Source organism: Echeneis naucrates, chromosome 23 (genome assembly GCF_900963305.1).
Source record: "Echeneis naucrates chromosome 23, fEcheNa1.1, whole genome shotgun sequence".
NCBI lineage: Eukaryota > Metazoa > Chordata > Actinopteri > Carangiformes > Echeneidae > Echeneis > Echeneis naucrates.
Genome location: NC_042533.1, coordinates 13,893,953 through 13,910,096, shown reverse-complemented (window position 1 = coordinate 13,910,096; position 16,144 = coordinate 13,893,953). Strand labels below are relative to the sequence as shown.

Sequence of the window (16,144 nt, the reverse complement as noted above, 5' to 3'; positions counted from 1 at the left end):
GTCTTACCAACTATTTTTTAACAATTTCCGTGACTTAAAGTATTGTATTAACAGTCGTGAGACTCATTTAAATGCACCTGAAATTTGTTGTTGAGCAGAGTGGAATTCACAAAGTGAGAGGGAAAATCAAGACTCCATGATTCTTGTAAAAAATAAAAAATAAAAACTGTTTGGCATATATCCTGACCTTGACAGCCCAGATAGACTGCTCCAGCGGGTGGTAGAGCTTGAAGCAGAAGCCATCCTTCTTTGATGGCCTCTCGATCAACTCACAGGCGTTGAGCAGCACTGTTCCCACCCACTGGCCATTTTTGTGGGTTTTATAGATAAGCAGCACGCCAGGCTTCAGCACGCACCACAGCTTGGTCCAGCTCTTCAGTGTGCCACGGATCTGGGGGGAAACACAACTCGTATAAGGGCCAGGGATTTTAAGAACTGGTCTGACCAATATTACCCTCTGTATTAACTATATGACAGTTCAAATGATTCAAAATACATATGGACATATGGACAACAGTGGTGTGATATATGGACACGTTTGTCTAAACATTATATATTATAATATATTAAACCGTGTTAAAATATCAATGTAAACTGGGATAGAATATTGTTAAATTAATAGCATAGATGGAAAAAAACTATATAAAAAAATATTAAAACAAATACAAACCATAAAAACAATGACACATCATGAAGTCGATACATTTTAAAGAGGCGTCGAGTATAAAGTATCAGAGCAGGTTTGAGAATACTCGGTACTTCTCTAGTATCTAAATGTGGTGTTTCCACAGTTCTGGTTCATGACTGAAACTGAAATGCTTTTCGTCACCTTCAGCCAGTCGGCCATGACAATGACAGAGGGATCAGTGATGGTGCTGAGCAGCTCTTTGGTTGCCCTCTTCTTTTCTTCCCTGTAGTTTTTCTTCTGTACCTATAAGGGAAATGTAGAGGAGGGAGGACAAAGCTTAACACAGAGATAAATCCACGTAATGGAGAATAATAAGGCTCCACAATTACTTTCTCACTGAAAAGAAGCAGTCACTTTAATCAAAGATAGACAAAACCCCAGGCTCAGCCAAAACCAATAGCTGGCCTCCTGGCTTGATCAACCCTGGCTGTGTCTCCTGTATGTCGTGAGACCCAAAACACCTTATGACCCCCAAGTCACAATGCTGATGATGTGTCCCAGTGCATCCTGGAGACGTTTCTTGAAGACTGAGAATCAGAGAGGAATCACACTCCTGACAGATTGTGCCTTTTGGAGTGAGACAGAGCTGTAGCATTTTATTTAAATGTCCCATGTCATAGCTGCTTTGTGTTGTGGTGCCATGGGCCGTGGTGCATTTTATGAGGGAACAATCAAGGTATTTATAAGACCTGTTTGCCTGCACTTAGAAACAGAGTCAGGATATGTGAGATTTAAACCGGTTTAATCTCACTCACCTTAAGGGATTCCTTTTTGGTGAGCTTTCCCCCGGACGTGGAGACATCCTTATCCGAGCCATTGTACAGCTTTGTTTCAGACTGAATACAGAGTGGAAAAAGGGGGTTAATGGCAAAGAACTGCAAAAAATATGCCATCTCCCTCAGATTAGGATTCTAAAATTACATTTATCTATCATTTCATTCATTCATGTGTCCTGTTGCGCTTGACAAAAAAAAAAAAAAAAAAAAAAAAACACATCTCAAAGAGGTCTGGTGAGCAGAACCAAAAGCTTTTAGTGGATTAATGTTTTAAAATGTGTGCAGATAGCAATCATCAGCCAAATGACTAAATGCAATGTAAGCCTCAGAGTGCTTCCTGTTAATAACAAATCTGTTACCACAGATGATAAAACTAAGAAAGGGGCATTGCATTAGATGTCTACCGAAAGCATTAGGGAAGAGCTGCAACATCGTTTGAACTCATCATCTACAAATGATTTTGCTTTTCCTTTGAGCGTGTTTGTTTCCCTAGGTGTCCAAACTTAGCTCAGTTAATGGAATGCCGGAATTTCTAAATGCCAGGGCAGGTCTGTTTGTGCCAGGTCTCTGTGCAAGCCAATTGGAGCAATTTAAGGTGAAGCAGGGCTGCTTGAGGCCTTAAATGTCCCCACAGACTGGGCTGAGGAAAGGGAGATGGACACGACATGAACAAATCCTGAGCAGAAACCTTCACTGATTCCTGCGCGCAGTGATGAAGACACTGCTACACCACAGATCTGCTGCTAAAATTGTTGATGGCTGTGAGGATCACACAAACTCCACAAAAAAGAATCTTGATTTTGTAAAAGCATCATTTTGAGAAATTTCTTTGAGGCCTGCCATATGCTTTTGTACTTTCCAAAACAAAAACAGAAAATGTAATAAGATTGCTGTCTGATGCAAATATCTCTGCTTTGACTCAGTCGCCCACGTGAGCACCAACAAACCTGTTTGATGTGGACCTCGACAGATAAAGCAGACAAACCTCCTCCACACTGAGCTCACTTGAAAGACGGACACAGTTTGAATTTTGGCAGATACATGTTTGATGTGTGCAGTGTATATGGTGCGTGAGTCATCTCGATGTAGGCTATCTGACGCCTGAGGCTTGACTAGGGAAACGAAGAATTACAAGCACTTATTCCCAAATTCTCTGGTCTCATTACAACATGCACAGCAAAGCACCAAATCATCCCTTCGCCCCCATCACCATACACCAACACAGTGGTGCAATCCGTTTTACCTTGCTCTTAGATATGGAATGTGAGTCCTCTTTCAAAGGAAGAGGCAAGAGGTCCTCCTTCCCTCTCTCAAAACCTGTGGCAAGAGATACAATAACATTAAGAGTGTGTCCTTCCAAAACAGTAGCAAATTCATTTTTGTGGTCTACTGTTGCAACCATGGATTCAGGTCCCACAGTTGCCATGTTGTTCCCACTTAACAGATTCATAAGTTACACAACAGAGCTTAAAGGAAAGGTGTCATACATCAAATGTTTAACACGGTTTGACAAAGACATATGAAATAACTCTGTACAAAGAAAATGTTTCCGAACATGGAGGAAACTTTATACAGATTTTACTTATTTCAGTAAATGCAACGCTTTGTTAACACAAAACTCAATTCAGCAACACTCACATTATGAGAGCGAGTGCTGCTGAAAGCGAGAGGAGAGAGACAGCGTGCGAGAGAGCCCATGGGGAAAGACCACCATAATAATAATAATAATATGCATGATAACAATAAGAATGGCAGGATCAGCAACAACAATGGTTAATGTACCACTAAATATTATTTATTATGATGAATTTAGCAGCAGTCAAACTATGGGACATTTATCATCAGCTTTGATAATTGTTGTGAGTATATTGTTCTTGTAATTGTTGTGACCCCTTAAGCAAAAAATATCTTACTGATCCTTATATTTGCTGATTTTCTTTATTGTACATTTTTTCCACTGAAAATAAAGTCTTATTCTCTCTAATTAATGATGAAATTAAGCCTTAGTTTGCTCCTCACAACTCCATCCTGATTGTGTCCTGCTGTTGTTACTTTATTATTCATCGAGCTCTCATTACCTCCACCAGAACTAGCTATTGGGAATAAAATGTGTTTGGAAATAGATGCAGGCTCTCACATCCAACTGTCTGAATGGCCATCTGGAATCCCATTACATAACGTCAGTCACGGGAAAAACTGGAGGCGAGCCAAAAGATCTGGTTGGTAATGAGCTGGCGTCTGCTACAAGTCCCCGATGTAAACTCAGGATTTAAAGGAAGGGACAAAATGGCTTCATGGTTTAATCCACAGTTAGGCCAGTACAGAGTGGATGTGGAAAACAGACTTGAAACAGATGGATTTCATTGGTTAGATTAAAAGATTTATTTGTGCCCCACCTTGGAATGTCCAATCTTCATCAAAAAGTGAGTTTCTATCAGCTACTTTAACCCTGGTAACAGATTTCCCTCTGAGGTGCCAGCAGATTTTGACGGTCTGAAGGTGACAGAGAGCCTGTAAATGTTTGATAGTTTCTGTCTTATATCCATAGGCCATTAGCAGTCAGCCATGACAATGCAGGGACTACTGTTGACTTTCATTACTATTCGAATGGCAGTCCTATCTTTTTTTTTTTTTTTTAAGCAGCAATTTGTTTTAATGACAAATGTTCTGTTTTTGTATTGTACTTGTGCACTTCACTGTTAGTCATCATTACAAAGACAGGGCTGGAAACCTTCAAAAAGGGAGGACTGGATTCAGAAATGTTTTTGTCATATGTACTTCTTACTTTTTCACCTCATGAACATTGAACCTTCAATTTCCTGCAATAGCTAACTCGGGCCGCATTGGGTATAATGACTTTCACAGTAGCCCAGCAGTTAGTCAACAACCCCTCTACAGCGCTATTCTAGCAGGAATCAGCTGCATACGTGTATTGTTCAAGAAAAGTTCAGCTATTTGAATGAAGCCACGGATTAATCGATGCAGCCTATAAACTCTTTTCTATGGTTAACATGTTTGCATGGAATTAAAATCCAGAAAAGACGTGGCACTCTGCTCATTTAGTTGACTGATATCAGAGCAACACTCTGTTTGTTTAAATGAATTCAATTAAGTAACCATAGAAATGTACGTCAGCAAATTGGGGCATATGATTGTCCTTCCTTCCTCATGTGTGCTGCCTCTGTTTGTGTGTTGAGCGGTAATATTGGATTTCCCACCAGACCATCTGTGTCCACTTGACAGATACATTTCCATGCCAACTTCAGCTGGAAAACAACTCAAGGGCAATTCAGCCACTATAACGCGAGACAAGAGGTTACATGACTCATCGTTCTCCAAACAGATATGTAGAGCACTGGATGATCGCAGAATAATTTAATTGATCAAAGCAGTGATGAGCTCAGAGAACTGTAGCTAAGTAACAGAAAAGGTAGCTTTAACACAAAAGAAGCTAAGATATTGTAGCACACAAACATCTGTGTGTGTGTGAGTGTGTGTGTGTGTGTGTGTGTGTGTGTAGTAATATCTAGCTGACTTTGTCTATGAGAGTGATCAGTTAGAAAAATCTGGGATGCACACTAATGTTGAATTGGGTCAGACAATAAAAATAATATACTTCAAGCTGCTAAAACTAAAGGATGCTCACTGAGATAAGGAGCTTGCTGGCCTGTATACTTGATTGCTATCCAATCTGCAACCACGCAGTCTGACTAAATAAACATTGTCCAGTCAGAACAGCATTTCAGGTGGAGACACTAAAAAACGCCACGTCTCCACATCACAAGATCTGAGGGTCACTAAATATTTAGCAACACAAATCTAATAAAAAAAACAAAAACAAAACAACAGCTTATGCTAGAAAGGAAAATACTTTGTATGAATCCCATCCCAATTCATTAGCAGATGACGCACTACCTGAAGCAAATTCACACTGCTTCTCAAATAATCCACCTTCTTATGAGGTGTCTTTCATGTGCAATTTAAATCCTCATTAGTCCCAAAGAAACTTTTTGTTCCATTTTTAGATCATGCTAAATGTTCACGGGCAATGACATAACTTAGAAATGTACTGTGTAATGAGGTGATAAGAAGGATGCAGTTCTTCTGTGAAGGACAATGGCACACCAGTGAACCAAATCAGTGTGCAAAGGCATCTCTGGATATAAGGATTAAATGGGCAGCGGTGATGAGTGTGTGAGCATGGTGCAACTGAATAGTATATTAAGTATAATTTTTTTAATTCCCTTGGTTGTGGTTTGGCTGAACAAACTAAGTGTTATTAATGTCTGACCAAAATTCCACCTCCCTCTGCAAAATCTGAAATATTCCACGTATTATACATCGATCAGCCATAACACGATGAACACAGATGAAGCGAATAATGTTGATAACCTTGTTAACATGGCTCCTTAGTGGGTGGGATATATTATGCAGTTTTTGAACATTTAGTCCTGACGTTGGTGAGTTGAAGCCATGAAAATTGTCAACCATGATGATGTGAGGAATGTTGAGAAGAACAAAAGACATGGCACCAGGATGCATTATGGAAAGAAGAAAAGCTGCTGGAGGCCGTGTGATGGGAAAGCTCTTAATCCAGGCCGGCATCTGATGTCTATTCCATGGTTCAGACCTCACAATTTACAAGACATAAAAGATCTTCTGCTCTTTTTGCCAGATACCAAAGCTCAATTTCTAGCTCTTGAGGAGTCCAGGCTTTAACAGTTCAGGATTGTTTTCAGGTGCAGTTAGTCATAATGTCATGGTCGGTCACTAGTAATGTTCGCCCAGATAACTGACAGTAGAAGCTGCAACAATTCATCAACAGAAAATTTAACTATTTTGTTGGTTGTAAAACACCGGATCAGAGTTCACTATTTTGAACTCTGATCCGGTGTTTTACATTGCTGACATTTATCTCACTCTCCTATCCATGATCACAAATGAAAAGTCAGCTGAAATATGGCTGTTTGGGAAACACAGTGACTTTTGAGTTAGAAAGTTGAAATGACCAATTTCACAAACAAGCAGCAGCCTCCAGGTAAAAGTGAAGCAAATACAAAGGTGCCAAAAGCTGCAATGCAAAACAAGGTAAGACCCCACAGACCTTCCTGTTAAAATGTCCAACTTTAAGCAAATTTAAAGCAGAAATAAACACATCTAAAGTCTGGCACAGACTGCAGGTTTATCTGTAATGTTCCTTCATGATCACTGTACAGGTGTTGCCCAAAGAAAAACAAAAAAAAAAAAAAACTCTGCCCACTCTGAGCTTCAGCCACTCTTCAGAAACCTGTGGGTGACATCATGTAGGCTACATCCATGTTTGAGCCCATATTTATATAGAGTCCAAGTTCATAACTATTAAGTTACCTTTCACAGCAGCACATTACTTGATAAGGAATTTTAAAATAAAAAGGCCATCGATACACAAATATCAAAGGAGCAAAAGGATGAAGTGCAATGAAATTTTCTTCATAAAACACCATCTGCAGTGCAGCTCACTGCACATTCTTCATGAGGATGATGCTCAGATGTCACAAGATTAAAGTGAAAACTGAACTGAATTGGCTCCATTTCATTTCATTTTCTTTTTGAGATTAACTCTCTTTTCTTAAAAGTCAATGTGTGCAACTTGGCCACATCTGGCCTTAGCTGTGTGTGTTTGTGAGTAAGGTTGAAGCAGCAGGAGAATCACGCCCCACTGCAGACTGACTGGGGAATTTGCCTGTAAAAACTACAGCTGCAGTGATGTCACTCTGCATCAATGATCATAGACAGGAGAGATTGAGAAAGAAAAGCTGTGCGCTGATACAATGAATGTCTTTCCACATTAATGCTCTAACTCACAGTATGAAAACAGGCAAGATCACCAGAAGAATTACAACAACATGCATTAGACAACATACGCCAGAGTACAAAAGAAAATAGAAGTGAAAACTGCAGTTATTATTCACTTCATGTAATGACAGGTGAAGAGTGAATGTGTTGTGAGGTATCCAATGGTCATCGTCTACTATAGACAACATGGCAACACAATCAAATTATGATTCCCAGTACCTCTGGTACTTTATACACCGAATCCCACAAGCCACCTGATCTCACTCCAGTCATAATCAGTGGAAAACTACCACTGCATCTGTGAGCTGCGGGAGCTTGTTTTCACATCACCGACACAGCAAAAACAGCTAATAATGTCTTGTTAGGAAGAAAGTCTGTCCCTTTAGAACTGCTGCCGGTGTCACATTCATTCAAATCACCTTCAATTAAAAAATTGTTCACGCCTAATAATTCAGCTACATACAAAATACTACATAGCTGTATTATTAATCTACTTTCATCAAAGGCAATGAACAGCTATCCAATGCTGTGGTATCTTGCAGGTAATGTGAAGGTTGCCGTAGCAACAGGTGACCTGAAATTAACAAATCGAGGGAAAAGCTGGCAGCCCAATTACTCCTCAGAATATACCAGTTTTAGAAAGCAAATTGCCTGAGTGTTTTGTACCACAGGGAGGGTGCATTGGGACAAAGTCCCTACTATTTGGGCTGAAATATGGCTTGCCCAGCAAAGCAAAAGGGGATATGGTTGGAAAAATTTCACTGTTTCCTAACTTGATTTTAGATGTCTTAGCCATGTTTTAATGTTTTAATGTTTTTATTTAGTGCAACATACTTTGAGTACAAGTTTGGTTGCTATATTTAAAGTACTAGTGGGTATTTATTGATCTGGGATGTAATCAGTTGAATTAACTTAACACCGAAAATAGACTTCCTTCGTTAGTGGAGTGATGAATTCAGTTCTCTCCCAGTCCGCACTTTTTTTCTCTATGTAGGATAACTATTAAACATTTTCAAGTACAACTGCCACCTTCAGCATTAAAATATAACAGAGAACCTGCTAATATCACATTATCAGAATTCTTATGGATCCTCACAGCGGCAACAGATCTCTTTTCATGGACTCATATTTAAACTGGTTCAAGTAAAATCTTCTGAATTGCCCATTTAAGTAACACTTGACTTATAAACATTATAAAGGCCCCATTTGGTGTAAAATTTCATCTATATTTCCATTTCAAAAATCAAGCCTACATTCTATACTAACATTGTGGAAATATCAGAAATGCACTTAAAACCAGCCAATCAGCCGATCATACAGCAATAGAGGATCAGGTGATGTAAAACTACACTGACATGGTTATAGCCTTTATAAGCCCTTTATATCCAACCCACAGCTACGTTTTCCTTTGTAATCAAAAACTCATCTTATCTTCGTGTTCAGAGGTTCCACTTGGTGTTCCAACATGCTGTCTGCCAAGTCATGCTGACCTTAGAATGAACTGTGAGTCCATCTAATTATCAACCACAAGGGTACAGCTTTTTCCATCCTTATTAACCTTATAAGGGCCCCATTTTTAATCTCCAATTTTGAATGCTTTTAGTACTGAGTTATGAGAGAAAAACCTGTAAAAAATAAATCAATAAATAAATAAATAGAAAGTAAAGTGAAATTAAAATAATAAAACAAAAAATCAAAACGCTGAAAGTACCAACACCATAAAAAGAGGTGTACTAGGTGCACTAATAATATATATATATTTACGTAATATTACAGAAACATATCATTTCACAGATTTTTAAGGCATAGTACTTTACTTGTGCAGTGTACTTCTCCTTGACTATTTTAATCTCTAAGTCTTCAGCCTGTCTGTCTAGCCTGTCTAGGACTTAGATGAACTGGTCACAGTCCACATTAGGCAGCTTGATGCAACAACAGCACATTATCTCTTGAAAAGGATGATAATTCAAATAGTATGTGTCTAGATGAGAATGGGGGCATTAGTCTGGTTGTATTATCATGGCTGCTTTTTTGCATTGGTTATATATTTATAGTTCACACAGGTTCGTGCCAGATTGTGGCCTCTTTTTCAGTCTTTGGTAAAGACTGCAGGTGATGACCTAATGTCCTGTCTTCTGATATTAAGTAGTTTTAGGAGAATCAAATTGCAGTGTTTTGTTAATAAATGCTCACAGAAAGACAAAAGAAATGCTGTCAAATTTGCTATAGTCATAGTTCAGTGGCCAAAGGTTGAAACTCTTTTGAAAGTTGGAACTACAAAATTAATCATCATTCATCATCACATCAAAAATAATTCATCATTATCGCAATTGACTAACAAGTCTTTTGTTTCCAGTGGTCTATTGGATCTGCACCAGTAATTCAAATGTTTAAAAGACAGGAAAATAAATGCATAGAGATAATTAGCTGATAGGCAACCCACAATATGGAACACTGACGTTACCAGCATAACAACAAAATTGAGTCATCAAACCGTCTGCAAGCTGCTTTCTAAGAGATGCAGCAGCCTCAAAGAGTAAAAATCCTTAGTGCTAAAGCTACGCAAGAGTATGCGCAGTCATGTGAGCAGACAGCAGAGGAAAGGTGGGTGTAAAAACAGGGGAAACAGACACAGAAAGTAAGACAAGGTACAAAAAGCAGGAAGTGAGTAAGTGAGAAATGGGGTCCAGTCTGCACCAGCTGTCTACTGCAGTTTCTCTTAAGGCAGGTGCCTGGTAACAGAGAGCCTGGTATAAGGATGAATGGAGCTGAGACTGGGAGCTGACTCAGACAAAAACACCATGACTCAGGTCGTGTCTTACAGCTATAGAAATCTGTACAACTGGACGAGGTGTCAGGTGAGAGGAGAAGGAAGAATTTTTATGGTCAAAAGGTTACCAGCCCAAAATCCCTAGATGTGGAAGGACGAACAACTGCTCAAGATGCCCTTAAGCATAGCAGTGATGCAAGTTGCATAGTGTCAAATGGCAGGTACAACTTTGTGCCAGGTTGATTAAGTCTGCATGATTGCATACAGCTGTGGCAGTCATCCTTCCCTGGATTAATAGTCAGTCATCTGCAAAGGTGGAACAGAACATCCTCTCTCAAAGCTTTGGAGTCTGCCAGCTGTCTGTCTGTAGGTTGGTGTCCTTTTCAGCAGGACAAACAAAAGCAAAAGGTTTAATAAGTGAACACTAGGCTGATTTAATCTTAATTGTTCTGTGGGATTTGGTCATCTTAATAAAAGAGGATTATCACTACACCCAAAAAAAGATATTCCTCAAACTTGGCTAACACCAAACCAACTGAGCGTCAGGCAGTTGGCACACAACTCCAGGGTCGTCTTAGATTTCTGACTAAACATTTTTACTGCGTGCACTGCTCTGCTTTGCCCCTAATTGGCTCTGACCCTCATGTTCTTTTGCAAAGGCTTGTCACAGAAGAACTGCCATTAATGCCCACCACCAATGTCTGTGCCTAACTTCTCAAAACTTCCATGAAACCATGAAACCTTCTCCTATTAAACTATATTTTAGATATGAAAACAGTGTGAGTATATCTAGCATCACCTTTTATTTGTATGCAGCCTTCATATACAAACAAGGAAAAAAAAAATAAAAATCACCATCAAACAAAAACCTCGGCTTTCTTTAAACTTTCTTCTTTCTTCTTTTAAACTACAAATGACGCTGATATGTTAATCTTGTGTATATAGATTTTCACAAAAAATGCTCGAACTGCAGTAAAGAATATGTTAAATGGTCTGAGTTGCTCCACAATACAGAAAAAAGAGGGCGCAACAATAAAAACGTGTGTAGGACAGGCTGGGTTAGACCTCCATGGTGTTTCATCTTCAGGCTCTGAGATTATTCTGTGGCAGGGAACTGATTTGATGCATTCCTGCTATTAGTCGGCTCCTTTCTAGCACATTCGGCTAAAGTTAATCAGATTTTAGACAGCTGAACCTTTTCCACACCACTGAATTAGTCTCTTCTCTCTGATCAACTATTCTATCTGCTTTATTATGACTTGCGGAAGTTCGACCAGTCACAATTGTATTACGGTCAAACGGACAAACATTTAGCAGCTGATGTCAATCATGCTGGAGCTGAGCGCTGGCATCATGCCTGTGGTGATATTCCAATGCACCGACTTAGCCTGTTGTGTTCTGCTGTGTTTTGCTCAGACTGAATTCACTCAGACAGATACTGTAAATATATTGAAATACCCGAGCTTTTTTTAAAAACCGTGTCACCTTTATTGAAATATTTTATTACATGATAGATATTTTTCCACTTTTATCATGTCTGAGCTAGTGCTCAGCACTAATCGTAGCTAATCATGTTAAGATCGCCAAAAAGGAACTTTTCGCCTGTCTGTGCAACCAATATAACAAGTTAACAGACAGCTAACTAGCGCCAAATGAAATTCATCTTGAAGTAGCTTTTTAAATTATTGCCATGGCCTGAGCTCAGATATGACTTTTAACAACTGATCATTTTCATAAGCAACAGTGTCTTATTTACTCAACACAGCACACTAAGCTCATCTTTGAGGTCTAATATAAAAATAAATCCATGTCAATCAATTTTTTTCATTTCAAATTTAGTCCTGTTTTTTTACACGTGTGGAACCTACAGACTTCTTCGTTACTGCCTTTATTGGCAGAATAACGTGAAACAGGCACCAGGAATGTGCACAGTTCCTTTTATGTGGACTTTGCAACTTGTTTGATACCAATATCAAAAATGTACTTTAAGTACGCTGACCAGCCACAAGTCAGATTCAGCTCAGACAAGCTTATACCAATCGGCTAATTTAATACAGAAACATCTAACCTAATGCAAGTCACTGCAGAAAAAAAAACAAAAAAACAAAAAACAAAGCCACAGTTCACTTCTTCAAAACCTAAGAATGATATATCATTTTTAAAACTACAAATAGATCTACTTATCAGTCATGAGGCAAAACTACACGGTTTACTAACTGGCCAGCACCACTTCCAAGTGTGGAGCTTTGTTTCAGTCTCCATACCAGCAGACACCAACCTGGCAGTGAGATGGGTGACAGCTCGTTATAGCCCCCAAAGGAGGCATTGCGGATGAGTTTGCGCCCATCTGGATGTGGAGGTCGAAGCGATGCTGTCCCACCACACGTGGAGAAACGGCGACGACTCAGCAGGCCCTCCTCCTTCATCATGGAGCCGGCAGGACCTCCCTCGTTGGGTGGCCGGGAAGGTGGGGTGGGGGGAGTGGTAAAGAAACTCAAAGGTAGAGGGTCGAAAGGGGGGCTGGAGACAGTCCGATCTGTCCCTTGCAACTAGCGTGCGAGTAAAGAAACCAAGACAGACACAGAGTGGCTCAGACACCAGGCAGAGAACCAGCGCAGTATGCTGCTCGCCTCTTCAGCCAACTGCTCCCTTCCTCCCACACACACTCTCTCTCTCTGCTCCGTGAGTGTGTATGAAAGCAGCCGCCTCTATGTACTTAATAACGAATAAGCTGCGTCCCTCCTACTCCCTCTCTTCCCAATGGGTAGGAGAGCTGCATCTTAGGTTGAAAATTGCTCTGATGTTCCACAGCTCATCTTTCTAATCAGCTCAATCGCTAACTACATTTTAATACATTCATAGAGATTCAAAGGGACACGTGCCCGTTTTTTTAGTGGATTAGCCATTGGGATATTACCTCTATGACGTCGAGGATGCTTGTAAGTATTTTTAAATATTGCTCCAGCTGAATTTAGGTTCACAATTCAGCTTCAAAGCAGATAGGATACAAAAGCAAAAGGCAAATGCACAAAGCACAGGCTTAAGCTTTTACTCTGGCTAACCTGTCCAGGTAGGTACTCAATGGGCTGATGAAAAGGTTGAGCTGCCGTTCCTTTAAGGTAAATTTGATTTCACTGAAACCAAATGCAGCATTAAATCGGCTCCTCAAATATAACATTTATTTGAACTGATTTGAACAATGTCACAGACACCCCACTTTATCCCATACAATGCAGATTTACAGGCCATTAATGAAAAAGGCAAATCAAATGTATTACATTCATTGAAAGATTTGTGAAACTCAGTTTAAAGACTTGGACCTTGGACAAAGCAGAACGCACATGTCTTTCCTACTCAGACAAACACAACACTTGGTTGGGTAAGTAACACATTCGAGCCATGTATTTAGACTGGAATTCAATTATATCCTCTTAAAGAGCAGGAAACTGTCCCTTTGATATCTTCTCTACTCCTCTTAATAACCATGCTACATATTCTCTGCAGCTTGTGAACCCTGAATGCTGTGCAGACAGAAGTGATCAGACTACTAAACACACACAATCACAAAACACAAACTCTACAGAGGACAGAAGGAAGCCCTTTATCACACAGAAGATGGCTATCGTGTTCCTGCCAAACCTAAAGAAAGAAACTTGATTATTTCAAACTACAGGGTGTTATTTGTCTAACCTGATCAATCAAGCTTGAAATATAGTCCTATACAGCAAAAACATCTCTGTGCTGTTTACGCCATTCCATATTCAGCTTTTACAGCTAGAGACAGTAAAGAGATTTGCAGTGGTGGTAAAAAGGTCACTGAATGCCACAAAATAAAATATGAGTTTCTCCCTAACACAGTTAAATAATCCTGAAAGCAAATGCATTGTCACTGATACTGACTATAAATTGCTTTATTGACAGATCTGTGACACTCACTCTTTACTGGCTGCATTTTTATGCGGATCAGAGCAGAGAATCTGTTTTAATGAATTTGGTTTTTTTCCATGCTGTGAAAAAAAAAATATAAACCAAAAAAGCTTGTTTTGTTATTGTGCTGAAAGCCATGAAAGATAAATAAAGGAATCAGTATGTCTCATACCAAGCGAGAAGCCAGTGTGCCTTGAAAAAGAATTCTGGAAGGATATGAGTGGGTAATGTATTGGTGCAGGAATGAACAGGCTCGGTATTTGGCTTTATCTTTGAAATACAGTCTTTGAGGCACAATGTCTGCTGTTGATCCTTCTACAGTACACTGGCATCTTTCAGACAACCATGGCCTTATTTTACTCTTTCATTATATTTCCTCCAAATGGATTGAGCTGGCATCATGTGACAACCTGTCCATGGAGACATTTCATCCAGGAAGGCTCAGATAGGTAAACAGAATAATTCCCTGTAAATCTGCCCCAGAGCTGACTAATGACTCAAAAACTAATAAATCTGCAGCTCCACCCACCTGACTTGAATGTGCTTTAATTAACACAGGTAATTAGGATGTTCTGTATGCATAATTCAGATCCCAGACCGAATTAACCCACTTATGGAGGAAACATCAATTTTTGCTGGTCCAATAGCATTTGAGTGGCATTGGAGAAAAACTGCAAAGTATCATCACTATCTGGGTCATTTTTCAAGCCATTTCATGAAGCCCCTTAAGAGGGCTCAAACTAGCAAAGTGGAACCTTAAATTAATTTACTGGTCCGAAGCTAAGGTAAGTGTGACTCTAACCTGATGGAAACTTATGAATTGGTTCATCATCTACCGCTTACCCGTTTCCGGGTCGCGGTTGGTGCTGGAGCCAATCCCATCTCGGGGGCCAACACACAGAGACAGACAACCACTCACACTACGGACAATTTATACCCACCAATTAACCTAAACATGGATGTTTTTGGACTGTGAGAAGAAACCAGAGTACCCGAAGGAAACCCATGATAGAACGGGGAAAACAGTGCTAACCGTGATGGAAACTTTCAGTTTGCATTTTTTGCCTGTTTCCATTTTTTTGACCACGGGGATAGTCACGTGGCTCCCGAGATGTTAATCCCAGTTGCACCACTACTTTGGCCTGAATATGAAATATGAAAATGGCTACCATTAAATTGATACAGAGCTCAGTGGTGTCCACAGGGTGAATCCTCAGGACTTTGGTTATCCCCTGACTGTTCCTATAAATTCACCATGAGTTTGAATGAACTTGTGGTTTAGATGAGTCAAGTAATTACACAGAACCTTTCTATATCAGTACCATCATCGATGCAAAATCCTATTGCCCAATACTCGGCTTTCTGGCCAAACAAACAAATTACATTAAAAGTTCCATATTGTATGATGTGCCATTTTCATGTGTGGTTTACGCTCTATATTAATAATGAGAAAGTATCTAAATGCTCAATCCATAGATTAAATGACTAAAAACTCTATGCAAATGTGGAATTTGAGACTTTAACCATTAGTCAGAGCTTTATTTCGTGCTAGAGTTAATTAGACCCTAACCCTTTCATATGCAGACAAACTATGACAGTGGAATCCAGGATATGTAGTTCATTGGGTATTGTAGAATGCAAGTGATACAGCGCACAGTGCACAGTGAAGACAGTAGGTTAAATGAAGACAAACATCCCTTCTTCAGTCTTACATAAAGGCTCCAAGGAAACCCTGTAAGCCTGGGATTACCTTTAGAACAAAGAGGCTTTTTAAACACAAGCCTGCAGACTTCTGCTGTACTTCTCTCCCCTCAGACTCACATTAAAACAATCGGGGAGCTTTAAGTATCACCTTTTGTTTTCTGTTCATTAGACTACTTTAGCATGCAAAGTGATTTTTATGTTAGCATGATGTTCCTTCTGTCCCCATGAGAGCTACACAACCGAGGAAAAAAGCACATATGACAGAGCACAGAAAGGAAGAAGGCAGGACAGGACAAGAATCTTCACTGGAGTGTTTGATGTGAGCAGGGCCAACAGCAACAGAGGCACAGAAGCACTACATACTAATCTGATTCTTCATACTATACCTTGATTCCCTTTAGGCTAAAACTTAATGAAAAGTGTCAGAACGACAAGATGGGGACA

The 16,144-nt window shown here is 39.7% G+C and overlaps 1 protein-coding gene across 6 annotated transcripts in view; it reads right to left on the bottom strand.

Annotated features, from left to right (window-relative positions):
* The window catches only part of osbpl8 (oxysterol binding protein-like 8), a 76,379-nt gene that overhangs the window by 18,350 nt on the left and 41,885 nt on the right, over positions 1-16,144 (bottom strand). For 5 of the 6 annotated variants that reach the window (XM_029495196.1, XM_029495199.1, XM_029495201.1 and 2 more), the window contains 4 exons: positions 2,708-2,781; positions 1,444-1,524; positions 830-931; positions 188-391 (listed from right to left, as the gene is read on the bottom strand). In XM_029495196.1, the coding sequence (XP_029351056.1) occupies positions 188-391; positions 830-931; positions 1,444-1,524; positions 2,708-2,781 (461 nt within the window). Of the gene's footprint in view, positions 1-187; positions 392-829; positions 932-1,443; positions 1,525-2,707; positions 2,782-12,347; positions 12,496-16,144 lie in introns of those variants that run through there. The other variant, XM_029495202.1, reaches the window with a different exon arrangement.